General features: G+C 40.6%; 1 protein-coding gene across 1 annotated transcript in view; it reads left to right on the top strand.

Moving 5' to 3' along the window:
• Positions 1-18,102, top strand: part of BEND7 (BEN domain containing 7) — a 103,296-nt gene extending 85,194 nt beyond the window's left edge. Inside the window, exons 5-8 of the mRNA XM_073619516.1 lie at positions 5,205-5,467; positions 6,337-6,562; positions 11,632-11,757; positions 15,779-18,102. Of these exons, the coding sequence (XP_073475617.1) occupies positions 5,205-5,467; positions 6,337-6,562; positions 11,632-11,757; positions 15,779-15,837 (674 nt within the window). The 3' untranslated portion in view covers positions 15,838-18,102. The remainder of the gene's footprint in view (positions 1-5,204; positions 5,468-6,336; positions 6,563-11,631; positions 11,758-15,778) is intronic.
• Positions 18,103-23,594: the final 5,492 nt, after the last annotated feature.

Below are 23,594 nucleotides of genomic sequence, written 5' to 3'. Positions count from 1 at the left end.
TCATAAGTGAATTCGGGAGGGCCCAAGAAAATGTTTGCCCAGGGTCCAATCAGTATTAAAGAGGGCTCTGCATTGCATGTGTACAACCTTGTCTGGCTGCCTTTGTAGCTTAAGGGGAGCAGTTGGGGGCAGTTTACCTCCCCCAACTGTAAGTGTACACATAACCTTCCAGCACCAGAAGTTTGCTTACAGTGGTAAACAAGATTCATGACAGTAAGGCTACTTTCACACTTGGCGCTTTAAGGCGCTACAGAGCTAAAAATAGCGCCTGTGTAGCGCCTGTATAGAGCCTCACCTGTGTCTCTAGTGTGAAAGCCCGAGTGCTTTCACACTGGAGTGGTGTGCTTGCAGGACGGTCAGAAAAGTCCTGCAAGCCGCATCTTTGCAGCGCTGTAGGAGCAGTGTATTCACCACTCCTAAAGCGCCCCTTCCCATTGAAAACAATGGGGCAGCGCCTCTAAACTGCCAGCATATCGCCGCTGCAGTGTGGGGGGTTTTAACCCTTTTTCGGCCTCTAGTGGGGGGTTATATAGCCATATAGCGCCACAAAACGACGATAAAGCAGCGCTAAAAATAGCGGCGCTTTACCGCTGGTGCCCGCCCCAGTGGGAAAGTAACCTAAGAGCTAACCAAATAATCCAGCAGCAGCAGTCAAATATGGGACCGCAATCATTGGAGGTATTTTATTCTTAGAAAACAATCATCAAAATGTTTTTTTTTTTTCCAGGGTTGAGCTTTTATGGGGACACTAATATAAATAGGCCTCACTTTGCAAATGCAGCAGTGTGTAAATGATTACATGTATAGATAACTTACCGTAGCTCAAAAATGATCATCAGCAAAGTATGATTTTCCAGCAAGTTAGTTGTCAGCAATCATTCTTAGCCTGTAATCATTGTTTAGTTATTAGAATGTTTGCTGAATCTTCTAATGAAAATCATCCCATGTATGTGACAAGCCTTAATCTAGCTTTAGGCCCCTTTCACACTGAGGCGCTTCTAAATTGACAGTAAAGCACTTTCAAAGAGCTTTTCAGGCGCTTTTGAAGAGCTTTTCATTCATTTCAATGGAGAGGGGCGTTTTTTACCGCCCTGCCAGCGCACTGCTCCAGTGTGAAAGCATTCATTGATTTTAATGGAAATAGGTTTTTTGTGAGCCTTTCAGGCGCTTTTTTTTAGCGTGAAAGAGGCTGAAAAGTGCCTCAGTGTGAAAGGGGTCTTATTGTTTGTACTAAATCATCCAGTTTATTCCTCCTTCAGTCTCGTCATGTAGTGTATTCATCTCTAGCCATCTTGCTGTGCCATTAAATGCACTTTGTACTACATAACAACCAGCATGTTATTTGTGGGTGTTTCTTTAAATCATACTTATCTATTTACATATTACAGTTTGCAGAATGTATTAGTCATCATGATATAGCACACTTATGACTTTAATAAAAACTGTTGGATTAATCATCATGATGTAGCACACTTGTGACTTTAATGAAAACGATTAACTCTTACTAACGTTAATGGTATGTATCTTATAAGGCTCACTGTTGTCATTTGATTATTATTCACTATTAAAGTATTACTTGTCACTTATCACTCCATTTTCTGCCTACCCTATATAATACAAAGAATCATGCCTGGATATTTGCTGTGCCATTCAACTAATTCTAGTTAATAAAGAAGTTATAAAGATTGTATATGTCTTTCATCAATCCCTGATCTCTCCAGACATCCCCTCTCCAGTGCTCCTCACAGTAGGGATTGACTGGCTGCGTTGTTTTTTTTCCAGCCAATCTCTTTTGTTCTCTCCTAGGACTTTCTGGAATTCACTGGCAAGGCCAAAATTTTATTCATGTTGCAGAGTAATTGCCAGATCTGTAAAAAATCTCAGGGCCGGCCAACTTGTAAAGAAATGTTTGTAAACATGCTTGCCTAATCTTAGTCTTCTCACATGCTGCGCTGCTTTCCTGGTGCCAGTTAGAGGCCCAGTTAGAGGCCCAGTTAGAGGCCCAGTTAGAGGCCCAGTAAGTGTGATGTGAGCAGGAGGTGAAGGGGGCTGCACTCCGAGCAAAGCAGAGACTGTTTCCTAGGAGGAATGCAGCCTAAGAACAGCTGGATGGGGTTGAACTACAGTCGCCAGCACATGCCTAGAATCACTGGCACAGGTAGCTGAGATGTCAGCAATGGGCTCACAGGAGGCAAAGATCAAGATACACCTCATTCCTGCCTGCAGGGTCAATAAACTCTATCCCATTCCCCATCCATAGACACACAGCAGGAGCGTGATCTCTACCCCTCTCCTCATCCATCAACATACAGGAGGTCAATGGTCAGAATACACCATTCCTCCTTGCAGGGTATATTTAGGAGGTCAGTGATGTACCTACCTACTATCTGCCCATGCGAATATATGGCCACACCTACCATACAGCGCATATGAACACATTTCATTCTTTCCTGCAGGGTATGTATAAGGTGCCAGTAATCTATCACCCTACTCCCCATCCAAGGACACTCAGTGGAGCAATCGTCAGGTTAGCCCTGCCCCCCACTATATTCTCATTTTTGGGAATACCAGTTCCCAAATATGAAGGTAAACTGCCTCTGGGAATTTTCTTTCTGCTCTTCCTATTAATCCTCAGATGAAATAAACATATACGAGGTATGGTCAGTAAGAACTCATTTGGAACACGCAGTTCAGTTTTGGCACCAGTTCACAAAAAGGATACAGAGGAACTGTAGAAAGTGCAGAGAAGGGCAACCAAACTGATAAGAGGCATGGAGGAGCTCCGCTATGAGGAAAGATTAGAGGAACTGAATTTATTCTCTCTTGAGAAGAGGAGATTAAGGGGGGATATGGTCAACATGTATAAATACATAAGTGGTCTATATAGTGAACTCAGTGTTATTCACCTTAAGGTCATCACAGAGGACAAGGGGGCACTCTTTACTTCTGGAGGAAAGGAGATTTCATTTCAAAATACGGAAAGACTTCTTCACAGTAAGAGCTGTGAAATTGTAGATTAGACTCCCTCAAGAACTGGTTCTGGCCAGATCAGTAGATTGTTTTAACAAAGGTCTGGATTCTTTCCTAAATGCACATAATATAACTGGATAATAATATTTCTAGGTAAAGTTGATCCAGGAAATATCCAATTGCCTCTTGGGGGATCAGGAAGGATATTTCCCCCCCCCCCCCCCCCCCGCTGGAGCAAATTGAATCATGCTTTATTGGGGGGGGGGTGCCTTCCCTTAGATCAACTGTGGGTATAGGATTGTGTATATGGAGGTTTTCTATCTGTGTGTGTTTTTTTTTCTATGTTGGTTGAACTGGACAAACTTTTTTCAACCATATTAACTATGTAACATACTGTACACTCAGCCAGCCCACACATACATTATTACTGAAAGATAACTTATCCAAAATATGTTTGCAGCCATCAGCTTGCGCTTGCATATCTGCCCATAATCTGATGGGTTATAACTGTGAAGTGAACCTGATCTTGCCTAAAAAGTTTTTAAAGTAACAGCTGTATTTATGAGCTTACAAACTGCAAATACCTGTGTATATCTTCATATCAATTCCTGGGTGCTTGCAGAGCCCTCTTGGATCCTAAACCTAATCTGTGCCTGGAGCCTCAACCTCTGCCCAAGTGTCCAGGTCAAGATATAATTCCACCCTTTCCCACTCCATCGTTTAAATGTCAAATATAAGAACCGTGGACAATAGATCAGTGGGCGATAGATGGTCTACCATTTGAAAGCTGAAATATTAAAGCAAGACTTGGTGAGGGGAGAATCTTAGAATCCTGCTGCTGCATGAATGAGGATTGCAAATAAGATCCAATGACCAAATCTTGCATTTTGCAGGTAGGTAACGTGAGGGATCCATGGTTAATGTTGCAATCATCCCCATTATTGCAGGGCTGTTTGGTCCATGTACCAGCTCACATCCACTTCATTTTAGCTTCAAATTTTGGTTGCACAGGTGAACAATGGAGGAGCCATGCATGTAGTGTAACCTTTACACAGAAGCTGGCTAGTATTATCAGTATGTTTTTGGTAACTAGAAATTAGGAAGATTCTTTCCTTTTTTTAACTCATATAATCTTTATTCAAAAATTATTTTTTACATACATCTTCTCACATCTACATTTAACCCAATGACTCAACATTTAACATACACCCTTAATTTGTACACTACACTACAATACATTTGCCCTATATTACAAAAGTATCCCATTTTTATTTATCACCTAACCTATATCAATCAATGTTTAAAATAAAGAGAGCATACCCAGAAGAGAGGAGAAAGAGAAAGAAAGCATTTACCATATTCATTTCACCTTTATCCATACATTGCACTTTACCCTTATCTGCCAATCCAACATTCCCATATTTTTTCAAATACCTTAATTTTTCCCCTCTTATTGTACACAAACTTTTCATTCCTTATTGTGATATTAACCTCATTCTCCCATTCTACATTGGTTGGTGGTTTTGTCGCCAGCCATCTTCTCGCTATCAATTTCCGTGCCAAAAAGAGACATCTAATTATTGCTATCTGCATATCTCCTTCCATATACCCTAATATACATATCTTTGGGTCTAAATCAAGAGTTGTTTCAAATACTGAATTAATTTTTCTAGTGACATCTCCACATCATATGAATTAAGTCTCCTTTTAGGTCCCCACATTGTGGGCATTTAGCATCCGCTCTCCATCCATACAGAAAAAGCTTTTGAGGTGTCCTATATGCTCTATGCAACAAAAATACATATGACACTGTTTGTGATGGAGCTAGGGTACTCAGTGGTCCTATTTCCAAGATAGGTTTCCATTGCTCAACTGATATGTCACCCAGATCTTCCACCCATCCCCCCCTGCAGGGAAGCACCTCATTCCCCCTTATAAAATATAATTACCTCTTATATTGGTGAAAATACATGTATCATGTTGAAATGACTGATATACTTCAAAGATGTTCAAACCCTAGGAGACAGGTATCGCACCCATGTTTTATAAGCCCTCCCCGTTGTTATCTGTGCAAGCTGTTGCTTTTACTGAACTTGCTGACTCCACATTAATTTGTCTACTATGGCAAGATAACTGGTAGTATTATATAGATACATTTTTTATTATTACAACATAGTGGAGCTAGGAAATTAGCCTTCATCTTTCATCTATTCTCTTGCATTTTTTTTATGTAGTGGCACAAAGCCGGCAGCAGCTTCCCCAGTCTTGTGTTTGCTCCCAGAAGGCAGTTCTGTCAAGGAAACGAATAATGAAGAAAAAAGTCATTCCAAAGAACACAGTGGTGACACCAGTTCATAGTGTACACAGCATGAGTGTGAGAGAACATAAAACTGTGGTACTTCCAGAAAGAGCTAGTCTGTTACAAGCAGAGCATGTCAAGAAAGAAGAGAATCATGTGCCAGGATTCGGTATTGTTGTCAACTCGTCATCTTCCGACGTAAGTTGCAATTCAAAGGTTAATTAATTGCTTTGGCCTTCATCAAAGTAATGCAATTCACACAGCTTCTTATTACACCAAACCTAAAAACATTAGCATTTGTCCTTTGTAGACTATTTTTTTCTTTCCCATAAATACTCAAATGATGGATATTCAAATGATGCCTTATGAAAATGTAATCATTTGCAAACTGTCACATCATCTTAATACATGAACATTATAGGAATATATTTACTTCACATTTTATTATTACAAAGCATGCTATCTCTAGCTACATCATGTGATTTCAAGGATAATATATGTATTGTTTTCATGCATTTTTGATAGTATGTGTTGGTAGTGTTAATTTGATTGTGTAGATCCCTGGTGCACCAGCCCTCTGCGGTAGGGGGGTTAACTCTCACTGACACTGATCATCGATGTAAGGAGAGGGTTAACTCACGCTGTCACTGACCACCAATGCAAGGGGGGTTAAATTGCATTGTCACTGACCACCATTGTGTGTGTGTGTGTGTGTGTGTGTGTGTGTGTGTGTGTGTATGTGGGGGGGTGTTATTGCACTCACTGAAACAGTTGTTGGGGGTTATTATTGCACTCACTGACACCAATGCTGGGGCTTATTATTGCAGTCACTGACACCAATGCTGGACATTAATTTTGCAATAACTTAAGCCCCATACACACTATTAGATTTTCTGCAGATTTTTGTCTTAACATATATTAATAATAACATATAACATATTAATAACATATTTTATGTAATCACGTAGTATGTTTAAAAGAAGTAATTGCTTCCAGCTTTTTGCCTTGTAATTGTGAATTGTAGACACGTTGATATCATTATTCATTGCATTATTTTACTTTGATAGCCAGATGTGCAGTTGGCTGAAGGGTTTGATGTATTCATGCCAAAATCCCAGCTTGACTCCATACTATCCAACTACAAGAGGTCAGGAAGCCTTCTCTTTAGAAAACTTGTCTGTGCTTTTTTCGATGATAAAACTTTGGCAACATCACTACCCAATGGGAAACGGAAGCGTGGACTCAATGACAACAGACAAGGACTGGATCAAAATATTGTGGGAGCAATAAAAGGTACACATAGATCATAATCCATGATTTCCTTTCCTGAGTCATGTGGTATGTGTTTTCCGATTGTATGGAAAGTATTTATATAGTGTCATAACCAAGGAATAATTAATTTGAAAAACATACAGGGACAAAAGTTTGCTTTTCAAAAAGAACACGCATATTACCTTTAAGTTTTATAATAGCAATAATTCTGTGCAACAGGCCCTGCAAATTACTATGATCAGTTGTAAAATGTAATGCCCTGTTCCCTAGACTGCTAGCTTACAGGCCAGGAAGTCCAGAGTTTCCTGCTCTCCCTGTATGAAAACAGGTATCACATACATAGTACACATGCCTATTCCAGTTATACACACTCAAGAGCTGCCCTTTTCTAATTTAAATGTCTCTTATTAAAAAAATATCCATACCCTAATCTCCCACTAAAATTTAGCTCAATGTGGCTTCAGAAATGTATTTAAAGAGTACATTGGGTTAAACTTATTTGACAATTTAAAGTGTTACAAAACCCACAACAGTAAAATCAGTCTGCATATGCAGCATAGCATGCTTGTTATACAAACTGTGGAACTTAAGGGGTTGATCCTCTGAATTGTGTAAAAAGGCTGTTTTATCCTGTATGCATAGATCTTTCCCTCCTGCACTGTCTAACCGGACAAAGGCCAGCTAACACAGGCAGAGTAGTTGACCTGCACATGCTCAGTTGTGTCTTTTATGCTGGAGAGAACATTTACTTGTTAATCAGAGTTAGCCAGGTCACATGATATTGACGTCACACATGTGGGCGTGTATACAGGCTGCAGTGGAAATCTCCTCCTACCTGAACTCTCAGCACTGGAGAGACTGTGCAGTTTAACCGTGGTATATAGATCATCCAAAAAGGTATATAGTGGTAGTTAGAGCTGCACAATTAATCGTTAAGAATCAAAATCACAATCTTTTTCCCTTCCTGATCTTCAAAACAGCAAGTCATGATCTTTCTAACAAGTGCAGAGAGTTCTCACAGCTGGAAAAAAAAAAAAAAATCCAGGCAGCCTGCCAAATTTTATGTCAACACGCAAATAAGTAGAAACAAAGTATCTTTTCGTTAATTTATCAAAGAACTATAGCATGTAGAAGAATGCCATTACTTTCAGAAAAAAACAAAATGGCACGTTTTGAGTTTGCGAAAAGGCATGTGTGAAAGTACAATTGAACTTTTTGGCCATCAAAGAAAATGCTGGGTCTGGTGCAAACCCAGCACATCACATCACCCAAAGAACACCATCCCCACAATGAAAAATGGTGGTGGCAGCATCATGCTGTGGGGATGTTTTTCAGCAGTCGGGACTGGGAAACTGGTCGGAGTTGAGGGAAAGATAGATGGTGCTAAATACAGGGATATTCTTGAGCAAAACCTGTACCACTCTGTGTGTGTATTTGAGGCTAGGATGGAGGTTCACCTTCCAGCAGGACAATGACCCCAAACACACTGCTAAAGCAACACTTGAGTGGTTTAAGGGGAAACATGTAAATGTGTTGGAATGGCCTAGTCAAAGCCCAGACCTCAATCCAATAGAAAATCTGTGGTCAGACTTAAAGATTTCTGTTCACAAGCGCAAACCATCCAACTTGAAGGATCTGGAGCAGTTTTGCAAGGTGGAATAGGCAAAAGTCCCAGTGGTAAGATGTGGCAAGCTCATAGAGACTTATCCAAAGCGACTTAGAGCTGTGATAGCCGCAATAGGTGACTCTACAAAGTATTGAATTTAGGGGGGTGAATAGTTATGTACGTTTACTTTTTCTGTTATTTTGTCCTATTTGTTGTTTGCTACACAATAAAAAAAAAAAATCTTCAAAGTTGTGGGCATGTTCTGTAAATTAAATGATACAAATCCTCAAACAATCCATGTTAATTCCAGGTTGTGAGGCAACAAAACACGAAAAATGCCAAGGATTGTGAATACTTTTGCAAGGCATTGTATCTGTAGTGTCTACTTATCGCTCTCCAAAGCCCTAAGTCCCGTGTCTTTCTACTGCTCCATTCTTATGTTATCAGCATGATTACTTCTGACAAGTTCTCTGACAACCAAGATAAAACCAGCCTGAAATTTGTGTCGGGTTGGGTGCGATGAATAGATTAACAGAGAGCTGGTCTATTCACAGCACAGCGCTGCACATTCCTTCTTCTGACTATGTGGAGTGGGGGTATGTGCCTTTTCCTCCAATCAGCTGTCACACAGTGTATGCCAAGACTCCCCTCCCAGTGCCGAACAGGAATAAAAAATCTCTAACAGGATGTGCACTTTCTAAAGAATATAGCAAGCTGAAGACATATGCTTGTGCATATCTGCACAAGCAGATCTATAGTACATGTAAAACTTATGTAGGGAGATTTGTTTCATCTCTGTGTATTATCTGAGGCTGTTCACTTCACTGGGTATTTGTGAGAGTTTACATCCACTTTAAGGTAAGTCTGCCGTAATGCATGCTAGGCATACTAGGACGTTAACTTACATTAACTTGCAGGGGGAACATTTTTCTTGAGACTTTACTACCACTTTAAGTCAAGTAAAAATATACAGTACTGTATATTATTTCAAATCTACCACTTACAGACCAGTTGCAATGTTATAATGTTAACATTTTTAGATGTGTTTTACTTGTGTTACTATTTATTCGTAAGAAAGTCTTGTTAAAAATGTTCCTTTTAAGGTAAGTTTGTCATAGTGTGCTAGTATGCGGTGTATACTGGCACAATTTTCTTTTTCATTCACGCGTTTACTAACGCTTTAAACCTAACAGTGTTATGCCCTGTACACACGGTCGGACATTGATCGGACATTCCGACAACAAAATCCTAGGATTTTTTGCTACGGATGTTGGCTCAAACTTGTCTTGCATACACACGGTCACACAAAGTTGTCGGAGAATCCGATCGTTCTGAACGCGGTGTCGTAAAACACGTACGTCGGGACTATAAACGGGGCAGTAGCCAGTAGCTTTTGTCTCTTAATTTATTCTGAGCATGCGTGCCACTTTGTGCGTCGGATTTGTATACACACGATCGGAATTTCCAACAACGGTTTTTGTTGGAGGAAAATTTTATAGCAAGCTCTCAAACTTTGTCAAATTGGAAAAATTCTGTGAGCCACAATGATCTTATGCCTTGCTTGTGCTACCTCCAGCTGCATGCGCTAATCACGTTTCATATAACGTGCATAGGATAAATTTACAAGTTATGCACTGCGCTTGGGTGACCCCAAAAACAAAATTAATAATAACCAACTCTGTGCTTACTAGTGCGATAATATTAAATACAAATAATATGAATGTTGAATAAATAAACAAGGTGTGAAAAAACAAGTGCTTGTTACACCATAAATTAGTGCTTAATAGTGCTTGTTACACCATACATAGTGTCTTAATCAACATAAAAAGTGCTTAGTGCTCAATATAAAGTATCCTGCTTGTTTAAATGAAAAAAATAATAAATAATAAATAATGAAAAAAAGTTCTCTTTGGCACTCTAAATAGTGCGTGCAAATAATGTCCAGCGGTGATAATAAAACAATGCGTGCAGGTGGTGTTCAGCTGTGACGACAATCCAACATCATGCCGAAGATATCCTGAGTGCTGCAAAACATGCTCCGGTGCTCCTTCGTGACCCCCTTAAGCTAATGTGCTCACCTCAGAGCGTGTGACACATGATCCCTGTGTCGAAGACGCGTAGGGGAGGGGCCAGGACGGAGAAACTGACACGGACTTTACACCAGCGCTGTCCCAGCACAGCATACCGCACCAAACATCCAGTGATTTTGCATAGAAAGCCGTTATTATTAATTTTGTTTTTGGGGTCACCCAAGCGCAGTGCATACATTTTTCTCTCAAACTTTGTGTGTCGGAAATTCCGATGGAAAATGTGTGATGGAGCCCACACACGGTCGGAATTTCCGACAACAAGGTCCTATCGCACATTTTCCATTGGAAAATCCGACCATGTGTACAGGGCGATAGAGTTTGTCCCAACCACTGTCAAAGTTAATGAACAGCTTGATTGGCATATTACCGTGAAAAAAGAATAAAAATAAAGGCATGTAAAATATTGAATACAATTATTACATGGTTGAACTCCATAAATATATCAGAATACAATACAGTATTTTTGTGATAGTGATCTCATTAAAGGACAGCTATTACAAATAATATGGTTCATTAAAGTGGTTGTAATCCTCAGTCATGAAATCTAAGCAAAGCACATACAGTATATCTGTAGAGTTTACTTATCTCTCTCTAAATCTCTACGTGTCGTTTCTATCTGGTGCTTCGTTCCCCTGTTATCAGCATGAGTCACTTCTGAGCAGTTTTCCCGACACATGGGATAAAATTTGTGTTGGGAGGAGAGAGCTCAGCAGGCAGCTTGTCTATTCACAACACAGTTCTTCTGCTGTAGTGCATGCACTACCTTTTCAAATCGATATGGCATCGCAGAGTCTGTGTCGCACCGATTTGAACAAGTGCAATTGCTGGCAATAGGATGCAACTTGTCATGCGATTTGACCTGTCAAAACGGATGTCAAGTCACTCCAATGTGAACACTGGCTTAATCCCATCCAGCAAAGATCTAAGGACCAGTATTCTAGCACTGCAGGGAACCCAGAACAGAGATTTAACAGTCTAATATTCCTGTTACCTGTTTATTTGTATTAGGTTTGAGACCATGAAAAATCATATTTTCCTCCAAAAATGTTTTACGTTTTTCTACAGTGATAGGCAGAATAACTTGTCTTTTATCTTAAAATCACTGCAGAGCATGCCTTTCCTGATCTTTGCAGCTAGTACTCGTATGTGCTGCATTGTCTCTGTTCTTTTGTATTAGCAAGTTCAAATGAGGATGCACAAACACATCTCATCTGCAGAGTGATTGAGCCTTCATTACCATTTTGTATATGCAGCAGTTTGAGCCACTTTTCTCCAATATTATTAATGCAGTTTTTATACACATTTAGGCTTATTCCCAGAAACTGTCTTCTCACAGAAGAGACAGCATTCCATCAATCTGCTTTTCTTTACAGTATGTTGTGTTTTTTCTTCAGTTTTCACAGAGAAATACTGTGCTGCTAACAATGTGGAAAAGGTCCCTGGCCCACGACATTGGGTACAAATCCTCCAGGATCAGATCAAACTTGCCCGGCGCAGATTAAAAAGAGGCTGTGATCTAGGTGAGTAATTAGTGATAGCAAATATTTTGTTTTTGACTATTCATTCAGAAGGATCCGTTTTGCAATAACGTTGTCATTACTGCACCAAAGAATGACACACCTGGGATGATTAACTAAAAGCAAAAAGACTGATCACTTTGCAAGTGCAGTTGTATTATTCCAAGAGCTTAATTAATGAGATGAAGCTCTGCTCACTTCCATCATCCATTCATGTGCAACTAAAACCAGCCATAGACTTTCAAATCTTGGCCAGTTCAGCAGGGACCTGTCAAGCTTCCAACCCTGTATGGGCAGGCTTGACTGATTGATCAACTTGGGTACAACCAGCCTGTTGGAAGAACGCAATGGGGTTGATTTACTAAAGGCAAATCCACTCTGCACTGCAAGTGCACTTTCAAGTGCAGTCGCTGTAGATCTGAGGGGAAGATATGAAATGAGGGGAAGCTCTGCTGATTTTATCATCCAATCATGTGCAAGCTAAAATGCTGTTTTTTATTTTCCTTGCATGTCCCCTCAGATCTACAGCGACTGCACTTTCAAGTGCAAAGTGGATTTGCCTTTAGTAAATAAACCCCCAATGGCTCCACGTTAAGGATTCCCCCATCGACACTGAATGTGTTGCTGGAGAAATCATTCTTAGCAATAATACACTTAAATCTGTCCACCAAGAGTCTAGTAGATATCCCGGGTATTATGAAGTTTGAAACACAAAATCATAAATTATAATATAATAAATAAATATAAATAATTATAAAAAATAATAATATAATAATAATATAAATTTCCCCACAATTCACTATCGCTCAATTCTGCAAGTGTTCTAATTTACTATCGCTGTTTTTTAGCTGGTCTAAAACCACAGTTGACGTAAAGGGACACTTTTTGGTTGCTATGGACAATCTCCAGTTTCCAGGCAGAAGGAACAGTATATATCATATAAAACTGCATGCAGGGCATTGGACAAAGCATTGGGGACAAAAGGGATGTGAAATGATTTCATACAGTACTGTAATCTGTAAGATTACAGTGTACTGTATGTCAAAATGCAGCGCTAAATAAAAACAAAATAATCAAATGAATATAATAGTCCACTGAAACTATTTTGAAGAGTAGAAATGACGTGAAGCCTCCACCAAACTTCAGTGCGCACAAAGAAAGCACACCACACCCACGTGCTGCCAATCTGCTTACCAGAAAAAAATTAAAATCATGCGATGTAATCATATGATGCCAAGGCTCAACTGAGACTCCGAAAGACACACTCCATCACAGAAGGACAGAAAATGGGAAACACCAGGTAGTCACATAACATCAGGACATCAAGGTTCACATGGGCAGATGGATGGATTATGCAGTCACCAGCAGGATAACCCAGTAAGAAGAGAGCAATAATAGTGAAGCCTGTATAGTTAAAAAAATAGGCATTTATTGTAGTCTACTTACAAGTATACGGTAAACATCATCACAGAAAGAAAAAGGTCCACGGCTCACAGCGTGCTTGCATCGGCCAGCCTGACATGTTTCATCCTATGTGGATATCATCAGAGGCGTGATGATATCCACATAGGATGAAACATGTCACGCTGTGAGCCGCAGACCTTTTTCTTTCTGTGATGATGTTTACCGTATACTTGTAAGTAGACTACAATAAATGCCTATTTTTTTAACTATACGGGCTTCAGAGCCCGCGGACACAGCGGGGGGACATTGCAGGATCCTGGGGACAAGGTAAGTACACTGCACCCGGATCCTGAGATGTAATCCTGAGTGTGGCTCGGGGTTACCGCTAATGGTACTGAAATTTAACCCCAAGCCACACTCAGGAATACCGCCAGGGAGGATACAGTAGACCTTTAATTTAAAATCGCGCAAGCAGAATTACGGGATTTCCAAAGCCCAAAAGAAGTACAAGAACTTCTTTTGGGCGCCAGGTGTTCCGCTATTCTGCTTGAGCGATTTTACTACGATTCGTCAGGCGACAATTGTGGCAGAATCACAGCGCAATTTGTTGCCATTCAAAGTAACGGGGATTGCAAGGGCGTCCCGCTGTTTGCGGTATTTCCGAATCGCAGCGATTCTGCCCACAAAACGGAACGCCATGGTGTGAATGGAGCCTTAAAGTGGAGTTCCACCCAAAAGTGGAACTTCCACTCATCGGATTCCTCCCCCCCTCCGGTGTCACAGTTGGCACCTTTCAGGGGGGAGGGGGGTGCAGATACCTGTATATTACAGGTATCTGTATCCACTTCCGGCATAGATAGCCGCAGAATCTGCGTTTTTGTACGCCACTTCCTGTCCCCCCCCCGCTGTCTGCTGGGAAACACATGGGTCCCAGAGACAGCAGAGACCATCCGTATTGCGCTGCGCGACTCGCGCATGCGCAGTAGGGAACCGGGAAGTGAAGCCGCAAGCCTTCACTTCCTGATTCCCTTACCAAAGATGGAGGCGGCAGCACCCGAGGACCGAGAGACGGTTCGGCCTCGGGTGCCGACATCGCGGGCGCCCTGGACAGGTAAGTGTCCATGTTTTAAAAGTCAGCAGCTGCAGTATTTGTAGCTGCTGACTTTTAAAATAAAAAATTTGGACGGAGCTCCGCTTTAATGAGTTATGTGTGGCAGCAGGAAAACAGTCAGTGTAAAAACACAATGTTTATTTTTTTGTAGTAATTGCATAACATGTTAAAAAATCCGTTAACAAAACATTGTAAATAAAACTGGTAACAACAGTAAATTGATACATTGTATAATAGATAAATGAGAACTGACAACAGCATCAAAATGAAACATTGTAGGATAAATGTGTAGCAGCCATCCTAGATGACATGGACCACCTCAGAGACAGAATAATAAGCATGAAATCTGAGTGATATATAGGACAAGCCTGAACCCCATGTTCTTGGACATAGAAATATGCTTTTACCTCTACATTAAGCGGCGCCACAAGAAATCAAATAGGTTGCTTTTCATTATGTTGTGTTTTTTTCAAACACAGTGGGGTTGATTTACTAAACCTGCAACATCTGATGCAGCTTTGCATAGTAGCCAATCAGGTTCTAACTTCACCTTGTTCAGTTAAGCTTTGGCAAAAAAAAAACCTGGAAGCTGATTGGTTTCTATGCAGAGTTGCACCAAATATTGCACTCTCCAGTTTTAGTAAATCAACCCCTTTTAGTGGATCTTTTAACATGTTTATTGGGATATCTTGACAACTTAGTGCTCAATTCACCAAAGCGGATTACTGTCATACGTGCGCTTTTTGTGGCTTGGAGACAAATTGCTCTTAAGCGGACTTCCCCACATCCTTTGACTTTATCTGATTAGATATTTGATCTCAATAAATGCATTTCTTTTGAGAGACATACTTTCTTTATAAGAAATTCATCTAAGAGGTTTGATTCTATCTGGACACCGTGGCTAGATCACATGGGTACGGTATTGAGCTAGTTGTTATGATTGTTTGGATATAGATGTATGGGTAAAAATCTCAAGTCTCATCTATATGATGGGTGGATTGCTGATTGATATAATGAAGGGAATTTTTTTATTTTTTTTGGGGGGGGGGGGGGTGCCTGCATGTTTCTGCTTTGATCTGATTGCCCGTGTCATGATCTTTACGTCTTTTTGTGTATATGTTGTTGTGCTATAAAAACCTTATAATAAAATCTGAGATTAAAAAAAAAGTAAATCATCCCCATGGTGTTCTGCCATTTAGAAATCCAGTGCAAGAGCCACAGTGGCAAATATAGTATTGATAACTGGATCTGGAGACAGATCTTAGTTCAATGCAGGAGGCAGATGTCATTACCTATGTTATGCATGTATCTGGGATTGAGCAGTTTCCTAAATGCACTTAAAATAATTAAACAATTAGAGAATTATTAAACATGCATGAAAGAACTGGCTGCACTTTGGAAGTAATGCAGTTGAACATTTTTATTAACTGTTTATTTATGAACTCTTGTTTAAATCGCTGGGAGGTATACTCAATGTAATATTCTTTCTGAATTCTTTTATTTCTTCAGGAAATCCTCTGCAAACCACTGATAATGAAATGTGGCTTCATTCTAAGACTGGGTATTAAGTCACATGTATGAAGTATGTGTCATGAGAAGATGCTCTGGGCATGAATTCCTGATAATTTCAGCAGAGTGCATTTCCTACTGTCATGAAGAATGTCACTTTAAATAGTTGGACTGGTATAATGAAAATGGACAGTGTGGACAGATGGGTCTGTGTAGCAGAGGAGAACTGCTGTTGTTTTGGTGGCTTGTTAGCAGAGCTACAGATACCCTACTTAGGGCAAAAAAAAAAAAAGAATTTTTGTGGCATTTAACTATCAACGCACTTAGCTCTATTTAAGAGCCATTAGGAATACATAATGTAATACGAAATTTCATCCCAACTGCAACAATTTGTGCAGTCATTTATTTATGTTGTTATAAGAATCTTTATGGGGGAAATGTCTTACAAGATATTTAACATAGTGCACATTTGTCAGAGATGGCACTTATTGTCGGTAAAGAAGTGGTAGCATTACCTTACATTTACATTTAATTTACAACTTGCATTAACAGAAACAGTAAAGTTATGGATAACTCCATTTTTGTACTTTGCTGGAAAACACGATGAATGTGTTACTGTCCAGGTATTCCCATAGTCCTTAAGAAAATGGCAAGTACAAATAGTAGGCTCTCCACTTTATCGTGTTCAGTTATGAGCAATGTAAAGCTGAACTCAAGGTAAATACAGAGTTTAAATTCAAATTAAGGGCTGTGTTACCTACCAAAGGATTTGTATTTCTGTCTATCTATTCCTGCGATTTACGCAATTCTACTACATAGAACAGCCAGCATGGTGACCAAGCTTTTCTCTGAGGAAGCTAGGTCACCCCCGTGTCCTCAGCCTGTGATTGGATAATTAGGAGCAGCAAAAGACTGATAAACTTTTTACTCTGCTCTCTGTGAGAAAGTTCCTTGCCAGCATCTGTAAATGCAGGACACCATATTGGCCCAAAGTATGGCCCCAAGCCCCGAGAAACAATGCTGCTATAAAGGGAATTAAAAGTGGCTGAAATCAATTTAGGTAGATATGTAAATGCATTAATCAGTGTTTTTTAACATCTGCCTGGAGTTAAGCTTTAAAGCGGGGTTCTGCCTAAAAAAAATGTAAAGTCAGCAGCTACAAATACTGCAACTGCTGACTTTTAAAATAAGAACAGTTACCTGTCCAGGGCGCCCGCAATGTCCTCACCCGAAGCCAACCCGTTCCTCAGCTCCGGGTGAAAGCGCCGGCATTGCTAGTAAGGGAATCAGGAAGTGAAGCCTTGTGGCTTCACAGCCTGGTTCCCCACTGCGCATACACGAGTCACGCTGCATGTTCTGAGTGGTCCCTGCTGTCTTCTGGGACCTGTGTGTCTCCCAGAAGACAGCGGGGGAGACAGAGGAGGGGCCAGACATGGCATAGATCCCCACGGATACTACGGTGATCTTTCGCTGGAAGTGGGAGAAAATACCTGGATTAGACAGGTATCTGCTCCCCCCTCCCCCTTGAAAGGTGCCAAATGTGACACCCGAGAGGGGGAGGAATCCGGACAGCGGGAGTTCCATTTTTGGGTAGAACTCTGCTTTAAGATATGTATGAAGGGTGAGGTTTTCCACTACTTCTTAGATTGCTAGTTGCCTGGCTGTTATGATGACCATTTGGCTTCAATACTAATGAAGATCAGGAAAGTCAGAGTAAAGTTAAAGCATTTGTTAACCCCCCCCTCATATCTGATAATAAATCTTCTTATCCCCTCTGTATCATAATAACATGTGTCCCTGTGCCTGTGCCTCTGTCACATCTAATATTTTCACAGCCTATCCTTGGTGCATTGCCATAGTAACATTTAATCAGTATAAAAAGTACACATAACTAAATCAAACCTTATAATTAATGCTTTAACAATTACATTAAAACTTTCATCACATGCCAGTTACTGTGCCTGCCTCCACTTCTCCCCTCTTTTAAATGGACCTTTACCCAAAGTTCAGCTTGTTCTTCCTCTCCCTGCCTCTAACATGTTTACAGCAGCTTTTTTTTTTGTTTTTTTTAGGGAGTGGGTACCTTATTTTAGGAAGTGGGTGCCTTAGGTCACCCCTTGTACTTCCTCAATCTATGTGAGAATTACATACACTTGTATGCTTGGCCCACACCCTCCATTCCCCCCAGCTGCAGTCTCCAGGGACACATCACAAGTGCTTCAGGAATAGTCTTGCTGCACTGCTGTGCCATGTACATGTACATACCACAGGGATATATATACAGTATCTCACAAAAGTGAGTACACCCCTCACATTTTTGTAAATATTTTATTATATCTTTTCATGTGACAACACTGAATAAATGACACTTTGCTACAATGTAAAGTAGTGAGTGTACAGCTTGTATAACAGTGTAAATTTGCTTTTCCCTCAAAACAACTCAACACACAGCCATTAATGTCTAAACCACTGGCAACAAAAGTGAGAACACCCCTAAGTGAAAATGTCCAAATAGGGCCAAAAGTGTCAATATTTTATGTGGCCACCATTATTTTCCAGCACTGCCTTAACCCTCTTGGGCATGGAGTTCACCAGAGCTTCACAGGTTGCCACTGGAGTCCTCTTCCGCTCCTCCATGACGACATCTTGGAGCTTGTGGATGTTAGAGACCTTGTGCTCCCCCACCTTCCATTTGAGGATGCCCCACAGATGCTCAATAGGGTTTAGGTCTGGAGACATGCTTGGCCAGTCCATCAGCTTTACCCCCATGCTTGATTGTAGGCAAGACACACTTGTCTTTGTACTCCTCACCTGGTTGCTGCCACACACGCTTGACACCATCCGAACCAAATAAGTTTAACTTGGTCTCATCAGACCACAGGACATGGTTCCAGAAATCCATGTCCTTAGTCTGCTTGTCTTCAGCAAACTGTTTGCGGGCTTTTTTGTGTGTCATCTTTAGAAGCCATGTAGACCAATTTGATGCAGTGTGCGGCGTATGGTCTGAGCACTGAAAGGCTGACCGCCCATCCCTTCAACCTCTGCAGCAATGCTGGCAGCACTCATACGTCTATTTCCCAAAGACAACCTCTGGATATGACGCTGAGCATGTTCACTTAACTTCTTTGGGCGACCATGGAGAGGCCTGTTCTGAGTGGAACCTGTCCTGTTCAACCGCTGTTGGCCACCGTGCTGCAGCTCAGTTTCAAAATCTTGGCAATCTTCTTATAGCCTAGGCCATCTTTATGTAGAGCAACAATTCTTTTTTTTCAGATCCTCAGTGAGTTATTTGCCATGGGGTGCCATGTTGAACTTTCAGTAACCAGTATGAGAGAGTGAGAGCGATAACACCAAAATTTAACACACCTGCTCCCCATTCACACCTGAGACCTTGTAACACTAACAAGTCACATGACACCTGGGAGGGAAAATGGCTAATTGGGCCAAATTTGGACATTTTCACTTAGGGGTGTACTCACTTTTGTTGCCAGCGGTTTAGACATTAATGGCTGTGTGTTGAGTTATTTTGAGGGGACAGCAAATTTACACTGTTAACAAGCTGTACACTCACTACTTTAGATTGTAGCAAAGTGTAATTTCTTCAGTGTTGTCATATGAAAAGATATAATTAAATATTTACAAAAATGTGAGGGGTGCACTCACTTTTGTGAGATACTGTATTTATAAAAAAACATGGCTTGAACTCATGAATTGAGCTTCCCTGTCATTTGAGAAAGGAACTGAGCCAAGGGTTTTGATGGGTTACTTCGCCAAAGTCCACCATACCAGCTGTACTTTAATATTGGTTGCGCAGTTGAGGGGGTTAAGTGCATTACTGTTGTAAAGCTAGTTTACTAGAATACAACATATTTTACTGTGTCTGGTCACTATGGGGCTATTCAAACAAATCTTTCATCGGATATACCAAAGTAATTAGGCCACACACCACTCATTCCTTTTACAGAAAAACGTTATTCTTTCAGCAGTGAGAGACTCTCCACCCTCCACCTTTGCCTGCTACTGGGGCTTAATCATGAAACTCTATAGTCAAGCCTGAGAGGGAGGCCATTGTTGGAGCTTCTAAGTAACTACTGACACAGTAAACTTTTTGTATGTGAGACATTAGCAGGCATGCAACCTAACTTCTTTGGTATGTAAACAGTGTGGGAAAGTGGTGGGACCCAGACGTTGCTGGCATCCGATACTGGAAGGAAAGAGTCACGGAACCTCAAAGTGGTTTTAAGGATATGTGAGTGTCCTCCATCAGACACTTGTATGGATAAAGCTCAGTGCCAATCCTAGGGATTGGATCAGTGGTATTCTTCCAGGGCTTTTCTCTCACACTAAAGGTCAGACCTGTGTTCATAGACCTGGAATCTAATCTGTTTATACCCATCTATATGGAGTACATATAGGAAATGTTCTTACAGATACATTTTATGTTTGCTACGAACGTCTGTAAATCTATGAAAGAATAAATGACGTGTAAAAAAATATGTATAGTGATTTAATACTATAACATTTAGTAACAAGATCTTACTATTTAGGTGTTTCTGGGAACCACTAGTTTTAAAATATGACCAAGCTTGCACCTTATTGCTGCATATGTCCCTTCTCATATGCCAGCTACATATGGACCAATCCTGTAATAAACACCTACAGGTAAATGTATAAATATTCTAAAGGGCTGTTTGTATCCTAGAAAAAAGTATGCCAAATAGGGAAAAAAAACACAAGTACCAAATAATTTTGTAGGGAACTTAGCAGCAGTAAATCTTATACAGATATTAATGGACCACTAACATTAACACAAAAAAGTTGCATACTATGAAAATACTACAAATCGTTTTGACAAATATGCATGCAAATGTATCCATATTCATTTAAAAATTTAGATAATTGACATTAAAATTTTGTGTATAATAAATTTGTTTAGTGGTTCTTTAAAATCTGAATATTGTTTTGAATACCCAAACGTCCCAACCTCCACTCCCCTGAACCCCTCACCATAGCTAGCCGCTCACCTGCAGGCTCACTTCTGTGCCTGATCAGAGTCGTACAGCATTTACAGCCTCAAGCTCTGGCAATCTGGAATATGTACCCTACAACCCTCGCTTATGGGTCATAGTTACCAACAGAGCAGTGGCCATAATGTACTGAATGTACTGTAACGTACTGCAGAGCTGGAGTCTATAAACGCTGTCCGGTTGACACAGGTCAATGGGACTGCTTCTAAGGTATTCTTTTTATGTCAAACTATAGGAGGCCAAGTAACTTTGGGAAATGGGGAGTGTTTAAAATGATGTTTCCATGTTAAACTTCAGTGGTTTCCTACAATGAGAGCACTCATAATAACTTGTATTCAAGTATAAATTGTTTTGGTAAATAATTTGCTTGTACAAGAAAATAATATAGTTTTGTAATGAAGTAAACTGTCTCATACAGTGTTTCACTATTGTCAAGGTACAGTATCATTAAGAAATGTGGTACACAATGAGAATATTCTTCTCTGTATTTCCTCTGTTTTATATGCAGGCAATAACAGTAATTCATATGTTATAATACACAAGAGACCCTTTATTATTCATAAGGGTTAACATCCATATACTGTATTCTGGTTACAGTCAATCACACTCATTTATTTGATCCACTTATTTGTAGTGTGGGCTTGGGTAATAGAGTAGATCAGCTCAGATTTCTGTTTATGTACTCTCTGCCCTTTCTGGTACGTTCCAGCAAATATAAACCCATTGAGGGTATTCTGGGTCTACTATGGTGTATCTTCTAGTAACAGATTTGTAGTGAGTGTGTAAGACACCTAAATAAAGTTAACTCTCACCTGTTCACTTGAAAGAACAAGCTGGCCACAGATTAAATAAGAATTATGGTGCAACTGAATCCCTAGCGGGTAAATAAAGGAAATGCAGGGTGATGGCAGGAGCTCCCCTGGATCAGGTCCTGAGATAGCCTAATACACATAAGCAAAGAAAAGAAAGGAGAGGGGGCACACCATCTAAATGTAACCTGTATTATTATTTGGAATAAAGTAGGGTAAATGCACTCACTTATGGGTCAGGTTCAGAGTGTGAATGTAGCCCTCTGAGAAAAGCACAAATCGACAGGCAAGCGGCTGGTTGATGCAGAGGTCTATAGGCAAGCGGCTGGTATAGACAGAGCTCAGCTAGAAAGCAACTGGATGCTGGATAGAGAGAATCGCTGCTGTGCTTAGAGATGGAACACAGGTTATCACACAGTGCTTCCACCTTCCTGAGGTCCTCAGCTGGCTCAGCTTGGATCGGCTGCACCCGAAGGTGGAAGGAATGACGTCAGTGCGTCCAAGGGGGCGTGGTTACCCATTTCAGGGTTCTCCCCTTTTGTCAAATCAATCAAGAGACTTTCTTTTCTTTGCTAGCCAGAGATAGCTAGCTTTTTGTTTTATTCAGCCAGTGGGCTGAACGAAAAAAAAAAAAAAGCGAACAGATTCTTCCATCCACACAAACAAGTTTGATGGAGGAGAGTGGGACTCTCCACTGTCAGAATACACTGCCCAGCAGCTGCAGACTGAAGTTTTCCAGCTTCTCTGTTCAACAGAAGTCAATCTAGCGATTGACTTCTATTGAATGGGAATGGCCACGCACGGATTAAAATTCAGCCTGTCCTTACTCCAAAATGCTCCTGAGTTGTCCAAAGTTCCATATTATCATGGATGATAAGTCTGCTCTCCCTGTTTAAAATCTAGATTTACACAATATACACTTGAGTTTGCATCTTTAACTCATGATTGTAGGTGAGTAGGGTTTTAGGCTAATTTCATGCTACAGACTAGTACAACATCTAGAAAATTGCAGCTGATGACCCAACCCACTTATTACTCTTTCAGTCATTTTGAATAAAATCATGAGGTTCTTACGCAGACTTGAGTGTCGTATTCTGCACAAAAATAGTTATCTGTGTTTGAAAGAAAATAATTGACCTTAATGTCAGTTTAGAATTAGTTGAACAGGGATAGATGACCCCAAACGTTAATTTTTAGCACTTCATGAATAAAGTCATAGCATTAGTAGTTGATATACCAGTACATGTGCTGTGACTGTTAAAATCGTGAAACAGAGGTTGTGATACATATGTGAAACTGAGACTGTATTTTAATTTAAATACTAGATTTTTAAATTATATATTTTTTTATACGAGTAACCCGATATATTGGTGTTATGTATGATGTGGATTTGATAGCACAGTGCTGCTTGTTTTAGTAATGTGGTTTTGACAAGACAGCCATCGGTTTAAATGCAGGCTACTGGACCCCTGTAACTACTCGGCTGTGATGATGGTCTAGATCAGGGGTAGGCAACTCCCGGAACTCAAAGCCTCTTTTGCTGGCACTCAACTCCCTCCCCATCAGCAGAGCAGCGCAGGGAAGTGTCAGTGAGATACTAATGCATTCCAATTTCAGAATTCCCCACGCCGCACCTGCACTGAGGGGGGAGGCACTGTGCCCCCACACATTGTAAAAGATGGGAAACATTGTTTGGTTCTCTAACTTTGCTGTAGCTGCGATCGCCAGCTTTTGTGATGGGGAAGAGATTGGGTACAGTTCTGCTAGGAGGGGGCTGTCCCTGTTTCCAGGAGGAGGAGGACTGTTATTGGCCACTGCTAAAGCCAATCACAGTCCTGTTAGCCCCGACCACCATCTGGAGGAAGATGACTCGCTTGGTTGCCACTACCAATCTCAGAAAGAAGGGATTTTACTGTGATTGAGAAAACCACAATCAGGGGACATTTTGTGGAATTACTGTTGAGCTTCTGGGAACTTTGT

The sequence above is a fragment of the Aquarana catesbeiana genome, linkage group LG03, assembly GCF_042186555.1.
Source record: "Aquarana catesbeiana isolate 2022-GZ linkage group LG03, ASM4218655v1, whole genome shotgun sequence".
Taxonomy (NCBI): Eukaryota; Metazoa; Chordata; class Amphibia; order Anura; family Ranidae; genus Aquarana; species Aquarana catesbeiana.
The sequence above is the reverse complement of the archived record's forward strand: the minus strand, read 5'-3'. Positions and strand labels throughout refer to the sequence as shown.